This window comes from Gopherus flavomarginatus, chromosome 2, assembly GCF_025201925.1.
Source record: "Gopherus flavomarginatus isolate rGopFla2 chromosome 2, rGopFla2.mat.asm, whole genome shotgun sequence".
Classification (NCBI taxonomy): Eukaryota; Metazoa; Chordata; order Testudines; family Testudinidae; genus Gopherus; species Gopherus flavomarginatus.
Genome location: NC_066618.1, coordinates 105,240,351 through 105,263,138, shown reverse-complemented (window position 1 = coordinate 105,263,138; position 22,788 = coordinate 105,240,351). Strand labels below are relative to the sequence as shown.

The 22,788-nt window shown below is 39.6% G+C and overlaps 1 protein-coding gene across 6 annotated transcripts in view; it reads left to right on the top strand.

Moving 5' to 3' along the window:
* TNS3 (tensin 3) overlaps positions 1-22,788 on the top strand; it is a 413,597-nt gene that overhangs the window by 158,072 nt on the left and 232,737 nt on the right. For all 6 annotated transcript variants that reach the window (XM_050937640.1, XM_050937639.1, XM_050937643.1 and 3 more), the window contains one exon: positions 13,173-13,210. In XM_050937640.1, coding sequence (XP_050793597.1) covers positions 13,173-13,210 — 38 coding nt within the window. The remainder of the gene's footprint in view (positions 1-13,172; positions 13,211-22,788) is intronic.

Sequence of the window (22,788 nt, the reverse complement as noted above, 5' to 3'; positions counted from 1 at the left end):
GTGGATCAAAACAAGAAATTGACCCGATTTGTTTTGTGAAATTAATGGCCTGCTAAACCTACGGTTTTGAGTTCAATCCTTGAGGGGGCCATTCTGTGTGACAGTTGTTTGTGTTTCTCTTTGATGCAAAGCCACCCCTTTTCTTCATTTTAATTCCCTGTAGGCCATGTCATCAGTCGCCCCTCCCTCCATCAGAGTAATGGCGGACAAAACCAGGAAAGGAGGCGACGGCAGCATGGTGATGAGAGTGTTGAGGACATAGACATGGACATAGACTTCTCACAAAGTACAGATGGGGCAATGTGCCCCGGCAACGTGCAAATCATGCTGATGAGCTCTGCATGGTCACCTGTGCTGATCAGCTCGCCATGCTGGCCAGACAGGAAATGAAATCAGAAGTTTGCGGGCTTTTTTCTGTCTACCTAGCCAATGCATCTGAGTTGAGAGCATTGTTCAGAGCAGTTACAATGGAGCACTCTGGGATAGCTCCCGGAGGCCAATACTGTCAAATTTCGTCCACACTACCCCAAATTCGACCCGGCAAGGCCGATTTCTGTGCTAATCCCCTCGTCGGAGGTGGAGTAAAGAAATCAATTTAAAGAGACCTTTAAGTTGAAAAAAAAGGGCTTCGTCGTTTGGACAGGTCCAGGCTTAAATCAAGGTAACGCTGCTAAATTCATCCTAAAATCGTAGTGTAGACCAGGTCTAAAACTTTTGGGCTCATTTGAAAGTCAAGGCCTAAAACTCTACAAGCGCTTTGTTCCTCTCACAGGAAGCAAGTTGATCTAGATGAAGAGAACAAATCTCTGCCCTTGCAATTATAATGTCACAATATTTTTCTCTGAATTTAATTCTCTGAATGCTGTAGATGTGGGGACACAATTCTTATGTTTACCACAGTAGTAGCAAATAAAAAAATTATGCTAACGTCAAAGTCCACCCACAATAAAGCACAAATACTCTGTTATGGATGGAGTGTTATAGGAGTGTGCTGGGAGGATAAAATCTACACTCAATGCAAGTCCACAGCTGCTGTTCCAGACTGTGGTTTGAAATAGTGCCTATAGCTTCTCCACATCCTGTTATGGGATCACTGGATCATGGAAATGGTCCTTCAGCACTTGCCAGCAGAGGTTTGAATGGGATATACAGGCACTCCCGTCTGAGTGCTCTGTTAGAGCACCTCACATCTCTACCCATTGTTCTAGTCTTAAGTGGTGTGCAGGGTCTTATGCTGGCCCTGTGCATCTAGTTCAGTAGTGTGTGAGCCATCAAATACTATATTTGTTTTTAAATTGGAGTTTAAAAATAGAAAGAGGTTTTGTGCTAAGTGGAAAACAAAAAAACAAACAAAAATAATCTAGGGAGGTAGTGCTGGGGCACAGGAAATGAACAAGCCGATGTTGCTGTTATAGTGGTTGTTCATATTGCAACATCATCAGCATATGACTGATAACTTCTTAAAAATAGAATCCTCATTTTCTGCTATCAAGGTCAAACTTCTGCTCTTTTTCATCACGAGGAGACTCTCTCTCATTTTAGCCTCAAACATGCCTCTGTTCCACCCAAACTCATTTATCATCTTACTCTTATTGTAAATTATCATTGTAAGGTTCCTGCACAGTTATTTTTCATGTCTTCCATTGTTGATCTTTATCTCATGTCACCGCTGCTGTTTAGTTGTAGAGCTGGTTGAAAAAATTCAGCAAAATGAGAAAAACATGTTTTCTGATTATTTAGCCCAAAGAAAAAGAAAGGGGAAAAAACACCAACACAAACTGTGCAGGGCTTCCCAGTGCTAGACCCTTGCTTTAACCCCCTTCCACCTAAGCCCTCCTTTTTAAATAAGTTCGTTTATCCTTATGCCCAGGAGTTACAGTAGGCTAGAATCCACCAGAAATCATTTCTGCCTTCTACAATAACTGAACAGGTACGTTAGCTTTCCAGTAACTTAGGCCTTGGGAAGTGCAGTATATTGTCTCTGTGGCTCATGACACAAATGTGACACAAAAATCATTAAATTGGCACACTGGCTTTATGGAGCTTCCTGCCCCCGTTGATGTAAATAACAAAAAACAGTGGAATCAGAATTAGGTTCTTGTTATCATGGGGTTGCTTTAAATCCTACCTATGCTGAAATATTGCCAAAAGGCATGTGTGCCTTTTATAGATTCATAGATTCTAGGGTCAGAAGGGACCAATGTGATCATCTAGTCCGACCCCCTGCACAAAGCAGGCCACAGAACCCTACCCATCCACTTATATAACAAACCCCTAACCTATGCCTGAGTTACTGAAGTCTTCAAATTGTGGTTTGAAGACCTCAAGCTGCAGAGAATCTACCAGCAAGTGACCCATGCCCCACGCTGCAGGGGAAGGCAAAAAACCTCCAGGGCCTCTGCCAATCTGCCCTGGAGGAAAATTCCTTCCCGACCCCAAAAATGGCGATCAGCTAAACCCTGAGCATGTGGGCAAGACTCACCAGCCAGCACTCAGAAAAGAATTCTCTGCAGTAACTCAGATCCCATCCCATCCAACATCCCATCACCAACCACTGGGCATACTTATCTGGCGATAATCAAAGATCAATTGCCAAAATTAGGCTCTCCCATCATACCATCCCTTCCATAAACTTATCAAGCTTAATCTTAAAGCCAGATATGTCTTTTGCCCCCACGACTCCCCTTGGAAGGCTGTTCCAGAACTTCACTCCTCTAATGGTTAGAAACCTTTGTCTAATTTCAAGTCTAAACTTCCCAGTGTCCAGTTTATCTTGACAGTGGGGAGAAAAATTGTCACACATTCAGCTGGAAAAATGGTCAACTGGATTTTGTAAGTCCCATTTCTGCATTTGAAAGCTATAAATAGGGACATATGTAGGGAAAATCAGGGATACTCTTTTTTAACTCAGTTGAAGTGCTTGTGACTAAGAGAGGAACAGAGTGGAAAATGGACATACAAGGTGGATAGAATCATCGGGCTCAATGGGTAGTGATCAATGGCTCCATGTCTAGTTGGCAGCTGGTATCAAGTGCATGCCCCAAGTGTCAGTCCTGGGGCCAGTTTTGTTCAATATTTTCATTAACAATCTGGAGGATGGCATGGACTGCATCCTCAGCAAGTTTGCAGATGACACTAAACTGGGAGGAGTGGTAGATGTGCTGGAAGGTAGGGATAGGATACAGAGGGACCTAAACAAATTAGAGAATTGGGCCAAAAGAAATCTGATGAGGTTCAACAAAGACAAGTGCAGAGTCCTGCACTTAGGATGGAAGAATCCCATGCACTGCTGCAGACTAGGGATCGTGTGGCTAGGTAGCAGTTCTGCAGAAAAGGACGTAGGGGTTACAGTGGATGAGAAGTTGGATATGAGTCAACAGTGTACCCTTGTTGCCAAGAAGGCTAATGGCATTTTGGGCTGTATAAGTAGGAGCATTGCCAGCGGATCAAGGGATGTGATCATTCCTCTCTATTCGGCATTGGTGAGGCCTCATCTGGAGTCCAGTTTTGGGCTCCACACTACAAGAAGGATGTGGAAAAATTGGACAGAGTCCAGCGAAGGGCAACAAAAATGATTAGGGGGTTGGAACACATGACTTATGAGGAGAGGCTGAGGAAACTGGGATCATTTAGTCCGCAGAAGAGAAGAATGAGGGAGGATTTGATAGCTGCTTTCAACTACCTGAAAGGGAGTTCCAAAGAAGATGGATCTAGACTGTTCTCAGTGGTACCAGATGACAGAACAAGGAGTAATGGTCTCAAATTTCAGTGGGGAAGGTTTAGGTGGGATATTAAGAAAAAACTTTTTCACTAGGAGGGTGGTAAAGCATTGGAATGGGTTACCTAGGGAGGTGGTAGAATCTCCTTCCTTAGAGGTTTTAAGGTCAGGCTGGACAAAGCCCTGGCTGGGATGATTTAGTTGGGAATTGGTCCTGCTTTGAGCAGGGGGTTGGACTAGATGACCTGCTGAGGTCCCTTCCAACCCTGATATTCTATGACATATATACCCACTACAGCCTTATGTAACTCGACATATATCTTGTTGGCGCTCAGACTTACTAGTTACTTATTGGGTTTTTTAGAGCTTGTCTTCCTGAAAGTCAGTGGGAAGTGGAAAGCATCAAAATTGTTTCATGTCCTTTTAGTCCATCTGTAGCTGAAAAGACTCTTTTAGTTGTTGTTTTGTTTCTGAATGGGAAATAACTGAGAAAACTTCTGTATTTTCTGAAAGACCTTCTTTGTTCTAGTTTCTAATTGCAGGCTTTATTTGCATGTATGAATGCTTTAAGATTTAGCAATACATATATGCACAAATAAATTTTCATTGTGCTTTGCAATCCATTTAAAACTAGCAATAGCTCTCCAGTACTATTGAGTGGTATAACAGATAGTGCCATAAAATCATTCTAAAGACAGCCCTGCTTTATAAGTGCATAAGAATGGTTTGAGCCAGTACTGCCAATGGTCCATCTAGCCCAGTAGCCTGTCTTCTGGTAGTGGCTGGTGCCAGATATCCTGATTTTATAGGGACAGTCTCGATATTCGGGGTTTTATCTTATACAGGCACCTTTTATCCCTCACACTTATCCTGATTTTTAACACTTGCTATCTGGTCACCCTACTTCAGAGGGAATGTACAGAACAGGACAGTTTTGCATGATCCATTACCTGCTGTCCAGTCTCAGCTGCTGGCAGGTGGAGATTTAGGGGGACCCGGAGTATGGTGTTGCATCCCTGATTGTCTTGCTACTAGTCGTAGATGGACCAATCCTCCATGAACTTACCTAATTTTTTTTTAACCTTATTTTGAATTCTTACTTATTTGTGTCCAAATAAATCCTGCAATGTATGGCCATCACAACAACACCTGGCAACATGTTCCACAGGCTGACTGTGCATTGTGTGAAGAAGCACTTCCTTATGTTTGTTTTAAACTTGCTGTCTATTAATTTCAGTTAGTTCATGTGTTATGTGAAAGGGTAAATAACACTTGCCTGTTCACTTTCTCCACACCACTCATGATTCTATAGACCTCTATGATATCCCCCCTTAGTCATCTTTTTTCCAAGCTGAAAAGTCCCAATCTTATTAATCTCTCCTCATATAGCAGATGCACCATACCGCTAATCATTTTTGTTGCCCTTTTCTGAACCTTTTCCAATTTCAGTATATCTTTTTGGAGATGGGGCAACCACATCTGCATGTAGTATTCAAGATGTGGGCGTACCATGGATTTATATATTGAGGCAATATGATATTTTCTGTCTTATTATCTATTCCTTTCTTAATGATTCCCAACATTCTGTTCACTTTTTTGACTGCTGCTGCACATTTGAGTGCTCTGTTCCACTCTGCATTACAGAACTCTCGATCCCAGACCCTTAAAGTGACAATGTCCTGAGATCTTCCCATGCCACTGCCAGCTCCCTAGAACCACCTTCTCTCATCCAGTTTCAGCCATTTTCTGACACCAATATCCTGTGCTCACATCAACATTCTTGGAATGGATTCTTGCGTGCCCCTCCCCCCAGGCTTAATGGGCCAGTACACCCTGTTACAGGTGCCATCATACCCCATCGTTCTGGACTCCACAGATGGTACTCTCCACATCTAGGATCCACCCAGAACGATGGGGTGGAGACTGAGCAGGTCAGGAGAGTTCTCAGACATTTTGACTTTAGAAATTATACCCATGTGACAGCAAGGCGTCTTTCCATGCCTAAAGTACTAGACTGTTATGATATCAAAAAAAACTCAGAGACTGCACAGATTCTCAATCACTTGGCCACTTGCTACCCACATGCCCACAACAACATAAGGAACACACAGAGTAACCCCAAACACATGTAGCTCCCTCAGAACAGCATACCCACTTCATGTGCCAGCCACAACTCCACACAACTCTCCCAGTACATACAGTAACACTAAACACATACACAGCCACTCACAGCAACCCACAGCTCTCATTTGCCACAAACACAGAACAAGAAAAAACTACCAACACAATACACACACACACTCACCTACCCTCGCTGATACTTACCATAAAACCATAAACTGTCACATTGACTTTACAAATTAAACCTGTTTGATACATAGGCTTTCAGTTTCTAATGTGTTGTAAATGACTGAGCTTTTGTTTAATAAGATTTATCATTAGATGTTTTTTTCATGACTTTTCCAAACTTTTATCATAAAGGTTTATAGTGACTAAGCCTCATCGCAAAGTCCTCACTGTGGCAACATTCCTGTTAACTTCCAAAAAACACTTACCTGAACTGGGCCAAAAGAAATGTGATTGTATAGATTAAATGCTCAGAGCTATTGTTTAGGAGATTTTTTGAAGTATAGTAACTAGACTAAATATGGCATGCCCTACACTTCAGTGTCAGCCAGCTAGAGACAATTGTTCTCGGAACTGATGCCAGAATTCTTAAACACAAATTTGGAACGGCCTGTATTTGACAACAGAGCTGGTGTGTGGAATGCAGACCTTCAGCTGTTGAGCTGAGGAACCAAAGCAGTCTTGCTGAGTGTGACATTGATTAAATCTGCTGGACTCCTTCAAACAGATTCATTCCTGCTGACAATTATCAACTGTGATAATACAAGGAAACAGACAGACCATAGTCTAGAGACGAGTTGGCTGGTATATCACCTGTAATTGGTTCTGAAGAATGTCCCGGTTTGGTAAAAACTGCTCGTTGAGTTCTTTTCACTGTAAGTCATGTAATGTTTTTTACTGTAAATCACAGTCATTTTTGTTTCCTTAACAGCTGATATGCTATGAATATGTTGTATTTGTCAAAGATTTTTTTACATTTTCATGTTTGTTGGCCCCTTTACTGTGAGGCATTATTGGCTTTTTGCCACTGAAGTTGTCTAAAAGAGATAGCCTCTAGGATTATGTGGCTACTATAAAGTTAATGGAAAGTCGAGAGATGATTCATGTAATCAGATTGTCTAGTTTCTGAGGTATTCATTCTCTTGAAAAGTACTATATGTGTCAGCTAGAAGTGCATAGTGTATCTTTCTATACAGATACTCAGAGAGTGTACGCATCAAGGAAGGGGCAATTCTAGAGGGTGCTGCAAAGGAAGGATCACTAAGCATGATGGGATGAAATTAAGAAAAGGATAATTTAGGATGAATATTAGGAAAGTGAAAGCTTCTTTTGGCTTGGGTTAGTCTCCCAAGGGCATGGTAGAACCTCTATTGTTTATGGTGTTTATAGCCAGACTGGACAAAACACTGGAATTGTTTCATAAGGAACAATCTTGCCTTGTCTGGGAGATGGACTGGATAATGTTACAGATGAGACAGACCTCATCATGTGACTCTGCCAGAGCAGCAGCCTCAGCAGTGGAGGAGGCGGGAGCAAATTGGCTTCCTTGCTGTCCCTGGCTTCTCCTACAGGTGCCAGGTCACAAAGTAACTGATTAGAGGCAGCGCGTCTTGGCAGCACCCCATCACCCTGTGCTTCACATAGCCACCTACAACAAGGCTTTAAAGCCTCCAGCTCTCCCAGGAGTTTCCACAGAGTTGCAGCAGCAAAAGAGGCAACTTTGCAGTTAAGAAACACTCCCTCCTGTTTCAGAGCCTGCATTTATCCAAATCAGAGCCTGCATTTATCCAGCTTTTTGATTCTGCCAGCTACAGTTTTTGTATGCTGTGTGGATACAAACTCATGTTTACCTGTTCTACCCCCTGTTTTACCTCTACTCCCTCCCATTCCCCAGGCGTATGCTTTGTGTTCCAGTCCTTTGTCCTCCTCATCACTAGCCCCGATGCCTAATGTTCCATGGCCCTTCACCCCCATAACAACAGAAACCTAAAAATAAAAATCTTTGTTTTAGATTTTTGTTCTTTCCTTCTTTTTTTCAGTTGAAAAAAATCACACCTTTTTTTTTAAAAGAAGGAAAAATTTCCAAGAAAATTATTCCTTTTGGAAAACAGCCATTTTTCATTGTACTGCATTTTGAGCAAAATATTTTGACCAGCTCTACAACTACTTTTTTTTTTTATCTTGAGTCTTGAGTTTATTTTTTATGGTCTTCTTAAAATAGCAATTGAAATATTGGCGTGAGGCACTTTCTTGGGGTTGATAACTGGCTGTGGGTTTACAGTTCAAGGTGCAGTTTCTCCCAGCTATTTGCTAATTCCCAGGAAATGTCCCATTGTGGAGCCTTATTAGTTTTTTTTTTAATACCTGCTCCAGCAAGACTGTCAGCCTTGCACTGCTGGCAAAATGTTTGTGTTTTAGCAGAATACTTTCCCAGTGTATGAAATACTAATCTGTACAAGAGATACTGTCAGCAGCATCAGAAAAATGCATAACATGGTTGTGTGGCCAAGTGGTTAGCACACACGGCAGGTCCTATTCTAATCTTTTCTCTTTATTCTTCTTGTACAAGTCCGTAAGTATCTTTGTGCTTCAGTTTACCGATCTGTAAAATGCATGTTGTGATTCCATATTACTTCACAAAGATGTACCTGTTTTGGGTTCCTTGAATGAACATTGCTATAGAAGCGTAGATGGTGGTTATTATTCTTAGAGGTGCCCTTAAACCATAAAATCCAGATCCGAATTTTGAATATTCCCAACTGTGCGTGTGTGTGTGTGTATTCAAAGCTTTTAGTCCCCCAGGGAATTAAATTCCAATTATGGATCTGGTTTGAAAATCTGGACCTTCAAAGGCTATGGGGTGTTTATATCTGCCCTTTTGCTGTGGGAGGTATATGTGCTACTATTACTGGATCTTTCTGATATGCCATTTAGCACTGATGTGTGCAACAGACATTTTGACTTTCATCCCAGAATGAAACAGAAAGCCTCCTTTCTACCTCAGAACACAAAAGAATGCTTGTTTTGCTCACAGCATCTGGACAGACAGTGATCTCATTCCCAGTGTGTTTATTTTTATCTAGCTTTATTATTATTATTGGTGATATTATAGAGTGAGTAAGAGAAAGTAATGAATTACCTTGGGTCTACTGCTTAGCAGTATGGCAGTTCAGGAGTGAATGAGAGCATTTGTGGACTCTGAGGAAAATGAAGCTGTCAGGGAAGTGAGACTAATACTTTACCGTGTTGTACATGTAGAATCCCAGTGTTTTACCAATAAAATGTGAAAAAGGAATCGAATTAATTTGAACTCAAAGGCTCCACTTGATTTGTAACATTTGCAAGTTACTTTGGATTGTTTATTCCCTGTTCTTAGTAAATCACATCCTCATAGAGATAACAGTGATTTATCATGAAATCTTGACCTGTGTTCTGTGCAGAGTTGGAATGTTACTGGAATTATTCAGTTTGATGCAATGTTTGTCATAAGCATTTCTGATAGTGATGATGCAAGGCTCAGCCCTGCAGTCTTTACTCAAACTAAACTCCCAATTCACTTCACTGGATGTTTATCCTTATGCGTGGCTGAATTCTGTTTTTAGTTTATTGTTAATTTTGACAGATATCAGTGTTTATATTTAAACATTTTTCTCGATGTTTATTTAATTTTTCACAGTTGTGGGAAACTGTGGATGGTCAGATGGCAGGAGAGGAACAATTATTTAATGACAGTAGATATTGAGATTCAAAAAGTTAAAGCTTTATAAGTTTCAAACATAAACTGTCAACATTGTATATGGAGATATACCTATCTCATAGAGCTGGAAGGGACCTTGAAAGATCATTGAGTCCAGTCCCGACTTCACTAACAGGACCAAGTACTGTCCCTGACAGTTGCTTTTTTCCCTCCCCGAGATAACTCCCTCAAGGATTGAACTCATAACCCTGAGTTTAGCAGGCCAATGTTCAAACCACCAAGCTATCCTCTCCCTGAATAAAAACCTTAGTGTTAAATCAAACTCTAATAAGTTCTCAAACAGCATTGTCCTTAGTTTGTTTTTCTGTAAATGTTGATGATCATCAATGGAAATATTTTTTGCTGGTTTGTGCTTGGTGAAATTGACATTTTATCAATAAAAATCTAATACTTTCAAGCCTATTTATCTTGCATAAGAACTGCAGGTTGTGCCCACAGCCAAATATATTGCATGCTATGTAACCTTTGTGATTCGGTAGCACATGAACCAGCTGTGAAACAATTGTAATCATCCTAGAATGAATTATAATTTCATTCTTTACATTTCAAAATACCTTCCACCACTCGTGCTTATTCACAAGCAGAGCAGACAAATAGGCCTTTCATTGTAACAGCAGGGTTTCCCAGTAGCTTTTTTCCCCTATTTAGTGTCTGTAATGATCATTTAATGATTGCAGACTTGCAGAGCCAGGGTATTGTTTGTATAACTGTGCCATATTTTATACTTCTCTCATAGAATGTCTTCAAATGGATTTTAAAAAGGACTGGATAATTTAGGGGAAAACAACTATGACTTTTAACCCCTTGCACAGGAGGGAAAGTAACTTAAAGGACTTACCAGTACTCCAGAGTCCTGCGGAGGGGGAGGGGCCTCAGCCAGAAGAGGCGTGGCCTCTATCAGAAGAGGTGGGGCCTTTAAATCCCGGGGCTTTTAAATCAGGATTTAAAGGGCTTGAGGATTTGGCTGAAGCTAGGAGCCGGGCCCTTTAAATCACCCTCTAAGCTACCAGCTGCAGAGGTGGCTGGGAGCCCTGGGGTTTGGGTAGGGGCGAAAGTAATTTACATTTCTTACCCATATGGTCCAATCGCAAGCAACCCACCTCTCCTACATACTTCATGGATCCCTCCCATTGCATGACATAGATAGAGAAAATAAAGCTACTATTACTACTACCAGTACTGTCTGTAATAAAACTTTACTATTGGAATAAGCCTGAAAAAGTGAAAACTCACTGTCACATTTTTCTCCATGTCTTCCCTCCTCCTCCAGCCAGGGCACTCAGCTTTGCACTTTCTCCCTGCCTGGCACTCAGCAGCTGCAGGGGCTTCCCTCTAGCTTGCAGCAGGGAGCAGGGAGACTGGCTGAGGGAGGGAGATGCCTGCCTCCTGCATAAGAACAGTTTAAACTCAGCTGTTCCCTGTGCAGTTCAGTAACATTTCAAAGAGGATCTGCAAGCAGTTTGGACATCACAACCATGATCCTCTGCTGGGGACGGAATGGGATAGATTTGAACTTGGAAATGGTTCCTGATTTTGATTGTGTTTTTTGTATATAGGAGATCCCCTCATCCCAGGGCAGAAAAGAACTGCCCTTGCCATGGTCAAACACACCCTCCCCCACCCCCTAGGTACTGTGAGTGAAATTAACAAGGATGACAGGAACCAGTCCTAACCCCAGGAGGCTGAACCACTCAGAGAACAGCTGAGTTTAAACTATTCTTATGCAGGGGGCAGGCTTCTCCTTCCCTCATGCGGTCTCGTTTTCTTACCAGTCTTCCGCACTGGCCTGAACCGGCTTACTTTCACCTCTGCCCTTACAGTATCAACGGCAATCAAAAGACTCCAAAATTTTAATTCTCACAAACATTTATTCCTCGTACATGGAATTCAAGCTAATCAATTTAGTCATCCCCAGTGTTAGCAGGCAAGAAAATCATGTTTCCCCTTGTCAAAATTCATCCTCCATTTGTTTTAGGACTGAATCATTTTTAAGTACTCATATCATTATGTCTGCTCCCATACAAGTGTTGCTGGTAGTCAGGACTGTATATTTCTATGGCCTCTACCAAGAGAATAAAAGGTCTCACCTGTTGGGAATTAAGACTTGAGGATCAAGAGCACTTAGGCATCTGACAAGATCAGATAAGATAACAGATGATTAAGCCTCATACGACTGAATTTAATGAGATTGATTTATTATCTTGACAACCTTTCTGTGTTGAGGGCATCCTGACACAGAATTAGAAGATGGCTGACCATGTAAAGACTACCAGTCAAGATTTGGCACTGTCTGTATTCCGAACTGATGGAAAATACAAGAGCAAGTGAAAACTGGAGAACCTCACTGGCTTGCACTTGCTAATGCCCATTTGTGATTAAAAACCTTTGATGCTCAATTTAGAAAGTTTTGTTTTTATACTACTGTGAAGGTAGGGGCAGGAGACACTAAGTAATTGGGTGCAGACTGCAGCAAACGGTATTACTCTGGGTGTATTACTCCTTCTGGCTGGATTTGCTGGGAATGCAACATTAGCCTCAGAGTTAAGAAATGCAAGATTCTTGAACATTGACTTACTCTGTCTTGACAGTTATTGCAAATGGAACTGTGAGGTATTCAACAACATATTTAATTTACATAGGTATTCTTTTTTAAAAATTCAGTTGCAGCTTTCTCAAAGACTCTTAGTAAACAAAAGGCTGGACATATCATGAAAATAAATCAAAACTAAACAGTAAATGAAAAGGTACACACAATGCCAACCTCATTACCAGGCTATATCAGTGAATATTTCTGGATGCAATATTATTGCCTTTCAGTTATTTCAGTGTCTGTCTGGATGCTCTTCCAATTGTCCTTTAAGAAAAATAGTATTTTTATAAATCCCAAACCCACTGTTTTATCACCCAAGTCATCCTGATCTCATCTAGACTAGTAATTTAAAGAGCTGTAAACTTTAACTTCTTACTTGGATGCACTTTTCATAGGATTGTGCAAAGGACTTTCAATTTTGGATTGTGAAACATATGATCTTACCCTGACTCTCAAGTGACCATGACTGGAAAGTTCTGACTCATTTTGTTCTCTAGACTTGCTGAAGTGATTCACAGATCTTTTAGTGCTTCAGACCATTTGTTAGAAACAAATTAGCATCATTATCCTTGCTGTTTATACCTACTATTTTCATAACACCTCTGGTGTGTGGATAGCTGCAAAGGCAAGTATCAAGATGATTGGACCTTAACATTATACTAAACATATATTATTAAAATAAAAGGACAGAATACATGAAGAGTGCTAGGGGATTACGACAGTTAATCAATCTTTCAGGGCAGGCTGCGCAGTTGCACATAAGGATAAACAGACTAAAGCCTGATGGCACTGTTGATACCTGGTTAGCAGTTTATTTGTTATTTGTTTATTGGTATTTTTACTGTAAAGAAATGAAGTGCACCTCGGTGGAAGAACTGGGCTTTAATAGGCTGTGTGGTAGAAGGCAACTTTAAAGAGATGTTGAGGGTAGAGGAATTACTGAGTATTTTGCTTATGTATTTTCTTTGCTTTTATTTTAGTTTGCAAGTATGCCTGCCACAAGAAATGTGAAGCAAAGGTAAGCACCTTCCAGATATTCATTTCTCTGCTTGATAATAGTCTCCATTTATTTGAAGGTTGGTAGATATTAAGACTATATCAGCTAATCAAAATAAGAGGATTGCTTAACCAGATGCTCAGCTGTTAAGAAATAGTTAATCGCTTTCACTTCTAAAAATTCCTTCCTGTTATTTTGTCTTGTATTTGTTGCTTAACAGCTTGATCCCACACCACTGAAATCAGGAATTTTACCTTTGACCTCAATGGGAACAGAATAGTGATCTCACTTCATACATCTCCATTTAATTGTAGATGAACTTACATAATATCTTATGGTAGCTTTAGTTTGATCAGAGAGAGATTTTATTAATAATTCTTCCACCGAAGCCAATGAGTGTTTTGCCATTTACTTCAATACGGTACAGCATCTCATCCCTTATAGTCAAAGCATCAGCATCAGTGGTTTCAGTACCTTACTCCTCCCACAAGAGGGCATGGTTCAAGTAGAAAACTGCTTTCTAACCTGATTGATTATAAGCTATAGAGGAGGAAACATGCCCAGTAAACCAGGTACATTCTGCTGTTCTGTGTCAAAATGCAGAAGTGATGGGTGCTTTACAAATGTCAAAGATAGAAATACAGATGAAGAGACAAATAGAAGTTCCATTGGCAGCACAAAGTTTTGAGTGTAGGAACAGTAATGAAGAGGTTAAGCCCTAGTTTCCCTCCACCCCCAAGTCAAGTGGCAATATCCTGTTTCCATCACTGCCACTTAATTTATCTCCAAATATACGTCACTAGCTTTAATTTTTCTTTCTGGCTTTAATCCTGTGCTCACCTTGAAGAGGGTTTTTTTTTTAAATTATTGGATTAAACTAAATATATTCACCCACACTGATGTTTCCAAAGCCCAGAGTGAGCTTTTAGTTTCATTGTTAAATTTGGCACTAAAAGCAAATGGTGAACGTCAACAGAACATCAAGACAGCATAATCCAACATGATTGAAAAAGGGTTGTTTTTCATTTGTTTTGGATGGCAGGGGACTAATCTATGACATGTTGAGACAATCTAATATTGAAAGGCAAAAAGGGAAAAGAAAAAATGCACACCAAAGTGCCACATGCTTACATAATCCTAAAATGTCTTTGTATAAGGAGCAAATTAATAATCAACACATTCACCCTTTGGGTTTTCATACAGAGAACACCTATAAAGATCAAAAACATTATTTTATTATAACTATGATTGTAGTATAAGGATTTTATGTGTACATAATTACACTTTTGCTCAAAAGTGTTGTTTTAAAAATTTTGCTAAGGGTTAATCCTTGGCATATTGTAAAGTACCATTAAGATTGTAAGAAACTGACATCTGGAAGGAAATTCAAATTTAAGGATGACACTCAGAACTCCCTCCCCACCCCTCCATTCTTAAGTACATAGCAGGAAAAATTAGATTTAAAACCAGGGTGTTACACCATTCTATGTTATGTTCTGTCTTGATGTTTGTAAGCAAGGATATTATTGAACATATAAAATGTGCTCTATTTAGACAGGTCAACGTAAGTGACAGATGAAGTTGCCATTTACTTGTATTAATTTAGTTTAACATTACAGTACTTAAACTTTAGAATTTTTTTATTATTTCGTTGCTGAAGGATTTATGTCATATTAATGTAGTATTTTCCTGAAGATTATTATTAATGAGAAGTGAATGAAACATCAAACATTTGATTTATTTCCCCTACAGCATGATTCTTAATATGAGCTTCTATTTTGCACTTCTCTTTTGCTGCCTTTTTTTTTTCTTTTTTTTTTTTTTGCATGGTCTGGTTAGTTTTATGGAGTAAAATAATTCTGCAAATTAGCCCTGTTAAGGAATTTTCACATTTGCAGAGATGTCCTGTAAAATTAATTGCCAAAAGGAAATACAAGATGTACTAAGCCACCACTAAGTTAGTGTGATCCCATCAGAATAAGCTGAAGAGGGCTGGGTTAAGTTAGTGCTTGGATAGTAGACTTTCAAGCAATTACAGTAAGTAGTAACAATGATTCAGTAGGTGACATGTTCTCTTCTGAGTGCTGTGCTGCTGGAGGTGTCATCTTTCAAATGACATAGAAAACTGATGTTCTGAATATTAGACATTTTTCAGATTAATAGGGGAAGTTTTCAAAGTTCGGTGCCCAACTCCCGTTGACTTTCAAAGGCCATTAGGTGCCCAACTGTTATTTGTGCCTTTGGAAATCTCTGCCAGTTGTCAAACGTCACAGAAGTGCAAAGTGTGATTCCTGCTGCTGCTATTTCAAATGGAACAGAAAAGTGCAAAAAATCAGTATTAATATAAGTCTGCAACTAAACTGTTATTACTGAGCAACTACACTTTGTAACCTCAGAAGTAGTTGGGTTTCAGTGATGGATAAATGGATCCTTTTGTATAGCCTCTGATCCTGCAAGTCCTTCCTCCTGAAGACCTCTGTAGGATTCCATTGACTTCAGTGGGACTCTGCATGAACGTAAGCTTTCACCCATGAAAATATGATTGCATGATCAGGGTAATAGCCTAGATGTCTGGGTTAAAATATATTATATAATGGTAATGGGCTTCGTAAATGCTGATGGATATGTAACTCCTTTGGTGCTACTTTAGCTTATATGTTTTGGGGGTACCCCTCTATCAACCTTCAATAGAGAAACATGCCACAAAATGTAAAACATCAGCAATTAATCAGCTGTAAATTGCATGGGAAAGGAGTGCATGCGGGCAAACCCAGTTATATTTTTATTATGATTGAATCTGTTTTGAAGACAATCATATATGCACACATCAAGGGCCTGATCCAAAGCCATTGAAGACAATGGAACTTGTGCGAAGTTACTGTTATAGGGGGCTCAAGCTACACAGCATCTTACTGAACCAAATAATGTTTGGAAATAAAATCATTTAAGAACAACAGCACGAAGCATTCACTAGTAAATTAATGAAAATTGACGTGATGTTGTCTGAGAATTTCATTTCAATAGTGATATTTTTGGTATCTGAACAGTCAGAATCATCCTTTGAAGTGGAGTAGATGTAGTTGTGCCATACAGCCCACATTTGCTCAGACTGTAAATATCTGAGGAAAGGAGTAAGTGCCCAATCCTGATTCCACTTACATTACCAGCAGTTTTGACATTAGCTTCATTAGAAATATGATCTGGCTCTATCATTTTACCAAGGGGAGAGTAAAGTATAGGTGATAGGAAGGCACAGAAAATACCTTGTTATGGAAAACTAAGGTTTGAGAGCAACATTTTGGAATGGAACGTCTGGAGTAGTCTCTTAGATTGGGAGATCTCTCATTGAAGATCCATCTCCCATTGAAGACTTTGTGCAGATCATCAGCTGTTATAAATTGTTATAACTCTATGGAAATCAATGGTATGACAGTTCACACCAGCTGAGGATCTGTCCCCTCTACCTACTGCCCCTCTCCCCTCATAGACCAATGTCACTCTAAAAGTTGAGTTGCAATTTTTGCATGTTACAAAGTGTTGAACTTATGTGGGGCTTTAGTTTCACTATATCCAAATTAACTCTAAACAAGTTCCACAGTAGCTATAAAGTTATTAAGTACACAACATTGAGTACAAAATAACAAATGCAAGTAAGCACTGAAATAAACTTACTAGAACATAAAGGACTAACTGAAGTAAATGACCCTGAAACTGCAAAAATGTAAGTGAGCTGTGATTAGATTATTGTAATTTTAGCCTACCATATTCAGTGCATCTGACTTCATTCTAAAATAGATATTGTAACACATGAAATGATACAGAATAAGGCACGCACATGATGTTGATCTCAGTACTAAAATGTCTGAGCTGTAAATGCCAAGCTAAAAAAAATTCTTCTCTGTTTAATGTAGCAAAGAAAAACAAATGTAGGAGGGAGTTTAATGGTTGTCTGTATATAAAATCTCAAGTGATATATGTATATCTGTCAAGTTACTATTTTCAGTTCAGCTCTGAAGATAGGAGAGGAGGGCATTAATGGAAATTAAGTATCCACAAATTCAGAACAGATGTCAGGAAGCACTTTTTCATACAGAAAGCAGCAAATATGTGGACTGATCTCCCAGACAAGTTTGTTAAGACAAAAAACAGTGTGGTTACTCAGGACTCAAGCAATTTAATACTATCCTGGGGGGAAACAGAGCACCAAAAAGGACTCCTCCATGGCTAGTCAAGTAGCTTGTTTTCAAAAATCGCATATGTTCCTGAAGTTACCCTTGTGGAAATCTATTAAAACCTGTCGGTTTATGAAAAAAAATTCTCTGCTATCTCTCCACAAATAGAGCATCTTTCAACTTCAGATCTCAAAGTGAACACAGGCATGTGGGAACACTTGGCTTTAGATATAATACAGCTTGATTTGATAGCTCATATTGGTTCAGATCTTAGAGACCCTTCTGATTGTCTGTTTAAATGGGTCTGCACAAGTGACCCACAAGGTATGTACAGCTTGGCCAAAAAAACACATGGAAACAAGAATGCCCCTCTGTAGTACTCCTCAGGGACAGCAGTGCACACCAGTCACATAGCCAGCAGGATGTGGAAATGGTTTACAAGAAAGAAGGTGGTTCAAGGGAAGATCACTCTACATGGCATACTCTTGCCCTAGGATGCATGTTTGCACAAAAGTTAATGGTGCATGGGCGTTAGGCAAGAAAAACTTAAAGCTTCCTCCGGCACCTTTAACTCAGACAATAGAACACCTGGCCCATGGAGTTTGTACTATTATTGATTACATGTGCTACAGCAGCTGTGATGGCTGCATGACATCCACTTGCATATCACTCAGGACATGCTGATTTTCCTCCTCTGGCCATTATTGTTCATTTGTGCTTTCGCCACTGCTCAGCTGGGTACTTGTGCTTTCGATCAAACTGTTTCTCTTTCCCATTTTCCTTACTACCAAGCAAGGAGGATCTGGTGAAAATCCTTTGCTACCTTAGAAACTTTTTGAATGGGGTTAGAGGGATGAGTTGGCTGACAAACAATGGAAGCACCATTTCTGATCAGCCCATGCACACAAATCTGTGAAGTTACTTATGGCTCATCTCATGTAGGATTTAACATTCAGTTGTCTGCAACAGGATGTTTTTAGAATTAACCACAGCCTCCTAACTTGCTATTTTATCCTATAGTTTAACACTCTATTATTTTTTTTAATGAGAATAGCTCCTGCTATTTATATACTTTTAGGTATTTTCATGTGGTTGAGTTATTTTTTGAGAGGGGGAGATGAGGGAAAGAATTAGCTCTATGAAGAAGTATCCAGTGCCAATATACATATACTGTGTATTAAAGCTGGTTCAATCAGAGTCCCTTTATTGTGTACAATCTGAAAGAGAGCCTCATATTCAGTTCTTATCCAGAGAACATATTCTGCTGCTTTTACTGTACACATCCTGTTTAATTAGGATAATTAGATTCTTGTATTGCCTCAGTCTATACATGTTTAACTTGGAAGTGGTTCCAGATGGCTATCTGTTCAGTTATACATAGTGAGTTACTTTGCTGCAGATGCAGAAGCTAGGCTCAGTAATGCCCCCAAACTCTATTCTGGGTTTTTATCTTCAGTTCTCTTTGTTTCTCTTCAGTGTTGTATTGTTGGGAGCATTTCTTCTCTCTGACAGAGATATAGGAATATTTATCTGTCCCATTGAGGCCAGGAGCCTTTCACCCAACCCTCCATTCTGGGAAACCATTTTCTTTTCTCCCTGACACTCTCACTTGTGCATACATGTGGTACAGAGCTGCAGATTCTTGAAAGGTCTCATCTAGTAGCACTGACTAGACAACACTGTACCCTTTGGAGACAAAAAATCTGTTTTCCAACTTCTGTTGTCCTATAAGTCGGAACTCCGAAATAACCATGAACCCTAGAAGGTGTGTTTGGTCCTGATTTGCTTAAGCATGTGTTTAAATCTCATTTACATGAATGGAACTTAAGTACTTGCATAAAGTTAAGCTCACGCTCAAGTGCTCTGCTGAATCAGGGTCTTAGTAGTGTGTACTACAAGCCAACTTTCAGGTGAACACCTGAACTCTCTTGGAAAGCCACGCTGGTGTCCTTCACTAAAAGCTGGATGACTTGTGTTTTGATTCAGTCCAAAAGACCTTTTCATTTTTGGTTCTTTGCCAGTTCCACATTATGTTTCAATGACACAAACATTATACACATGCAGATGATTTTATAGCTTCTCAAATACTTTGTAGTAGATTAGTTTATTTTAATTGTACAGGGGTTCAACTGTACGTACCTTCCCTTTTTTCTCAATTCAGGAAGCCATCTACACATCTCAGTGGAGTGCAGATTAAATCAAAGCTCTGGGAGTTGGTATTAATGACCTAAGATCCTTGTTCAGACTAATTTCCTGAGCTGTAGCAAGCCACTTTGCCATAGCCAAAGCCAGACCAAACCTTTTGGTTTATTTTTCCTTTCCTTTCCAGAAATGTTAAATCTATACTGTGAGTCTACTGACTCCTTCTGAAACAGGCCATCAAAAAATCATAAAAGTTAAACATTCAGAATCCCACTTGACACTCTTGTCATTTTTGTCAAAGGTCGCATTTTTGTAATAGTTTGTTTTCAGGGTTATGTATTTCGGAAAACATTATTCTTCCTTTGACGCTTCCTTTCTTTTCCTTTTTCTCTGTTTATGCTGATGACTAAAAGGAGTTGGAAGAAGGCCTTGTTTTCTGCCCCTGATCCCTAGGGACCTTATGTTCTGTTTTCACTTGATAAACCCTTCAATGACCTAGGAAAGACACAGGGTTTTTTTATTTGTTTGGAGGTGGGGGTTTGAGAGAAAAAAATGAATGGAAATAGACAAACAAAAAATAATATGTAGCACGAATTAAAATAAAACCAGCACAAACAACACAATGCAGGGAAAAGAAAGCAGTACAAATAGTAAAATAAAGATTTCTGGTTGGGTATTACACCCTGCTGCACCCCAGGATAGCAGTCCAAAAAGTCTCTCAAAAAAACAGAGAGAGAGAGAGAGAGAGAAAAGAAAAATGATGCATGACACGCAGTTAAGTTGTCAATCAAAATATGTAATAACCATTAACTGGTTAGGTCAGCAGCAGTGTGCATAAAACGTGAGAATAGTCCAAATGGCAGATATGTAGCAGCGGGCCCTGATTAGTTGCCCGCACCCAGCAGTGTGTACACACATATGCACATGCAGCCTTGAACAGGAACACTGAGTCAGGAGCAGGAACCAGGAAACAAATCAGGAACAGGGAGGAGGAAGGCAACACACACACCAGTCATCACATTGTGTTGGATCTGCTGTTGTAAATTCAAATTGCTTTACTATTGCAAATAAAGAATTGCATAAGATATATGGGTGGGATTTTTCTAGAGTGTGAGTGATTTAGGAGTACAAATCCCATTGATTGTCATTGACTTTCAAAGGGACTTGTGGTCCTAAATCACTTAGGTAGGGGGACTTGTGGTAGTTATTGCCCCTTCCTGGCACTTTTTGGAGTCAGATGGAAAGATCCTGCTTTACTGCTTGTGCAGGGATGAGGTGGCTCCTGATTCTCTCCTTTCCCCTACCATCCATGTCAGAGCACCTGAGCAACACAGAGCAGGATTTATCCCTTAGATTATCCTCATGAAATTACATAAAAATACCCAAGTAACCTTAAATAGTTCCTAGCAAGTGGTTGGTAGATCATCTCTCTGTATCTGTCTGTAATGTATTTATATACATACACAAACACTGGAACTCTCTTTTATGATGAAGTCATTGTTTCATAATGACTTCTCTCTAAACAAAAGTTTGCTATGATGCACTATAATTCACTGTACCCACTATAGCCACTATAATTCTTTGAAGAGTTTGAATCTTCAATCTGTCTTAACCATAACCAATTAACGGTAAGCATGTTCCACAACATAATTTGCACAGACTAGGTAACTATCAAGAATAAACTGGATTCTTACTGTTCTAATATTAACACTAGTTTTATTTAACTTGTGGTTGTTTGTGTATTTGCAGGTCTTTTCTCCCAACTAACAAAAAAGTATAAACAGAAATATGTTGTATACAAGTATCTTACTTTTTGTCGTCTTTTGCCTTCAGAAATATGAATCTGTATTTCTTTTTCTTCATACTGTTAAGCCTCCTGTTTCAACCCACAGTCTGGATTAAGTCCTGCTCTCAGATGTGCACGTTTGGCTCCAATTGACTTCAACAGAACCTTTGCATATGCAATTATCTTCTCTTGGTAGACTTTGTCCTTTATCTCTGCTCTGTGCAACTATCCAGGGATGGTGCTTATAGTTGTTCTGCATTTTCATGAATTTCTCAAACAGAAAGTAGTCAGTTTTCAGCTCTATCAGACGCTATCTATCCCAGGTAACATATTACCTAGCCATGGTATATTATATATCCCAAGTGACTATAATACTTATTTGTTCATTGGTGAAGCATACAATGGGGGAACAACTCTCTAGCCTTCAATTATTGTTGTGATGAAAGGTTTTTTTACTTTGGCAATATTGCCTAAAGAAGGGGATTGGAAAAATAAATTAAGCTTAATCCATCTCTTGTTAATATACCAGGTTACCTCAAGAAGGAAAAATTAAGGGAAAAAGTTATTAACAATAGGTACAATTGAGCTGTGGGCTAGACTACCAAAAGAGAGGGAGTTGAGGCACCTTACACTTCAGATACTCAAGAAGAGAAAAGATCAGATCTATTGGGATCATGGTCTGGGTTTCAGAGATGATCCTAAATTCACTGGATTGATGGATACCTTTGGAAGATTATATTAGTTTTGTCTGTGTTCAGATTGTTTTCGGTGATCTGGGAAACCACATCCATTTTCCTTACATTTATCACATGTTGTCTTCTGGAGCTGTGGGCTTCTAAACAGTGGCAGAATTTGGCCCAGTATGTTCCTGTGGGCAGTACATTATTTGGAAATGGAAATAAGTGTTGTGTCTTGAATGCCACTGTGTTGATAAATTTTGACTTTTTAATAGTGAGTGCAGAGTACATTTTCCCTTTTTATATGTGTACTGCTCCTGTCAATGTTAATGGTAGTCATAGTATGTATGCGGAAAAAGGAGAGTATAGTTCTTTCTTGGATGTTTAAACAAGTATAAAAGCAGGATAGACTCTGTTATAGAAGCTTTTATGCTCAAATGACACCATGTGTTGCTTCTCAGAAAGGAGGCCACTACTCTAATGACAATAAAGTCAAATGCCAGTTTTAACTAAAAGCTTTCTAACTTTGTTTCATAGTTTATATTTAGTAGCATTTCACAATTTAGAGTTCTTCCCACATCAAATTTCAGGTAATTGTGCTGAGCACAGCACAGATGATTATTTTCTGGAAGAGACATTTTAAAACACCAAGTATCAGAGGATAGCCGTGTTAGTCTGGATCTGTAAAAGCAGCAAAGAATCCTGTGGCACCTTATAGACTAACAGACGTTTTGGAGCATGAGCTTTCGTGGGTGCATCTGAGGAAGTGGGTATTCACCCACGAAAGCTCATGCTCCAAAACGTCTGTTAGTCTATAAGGTG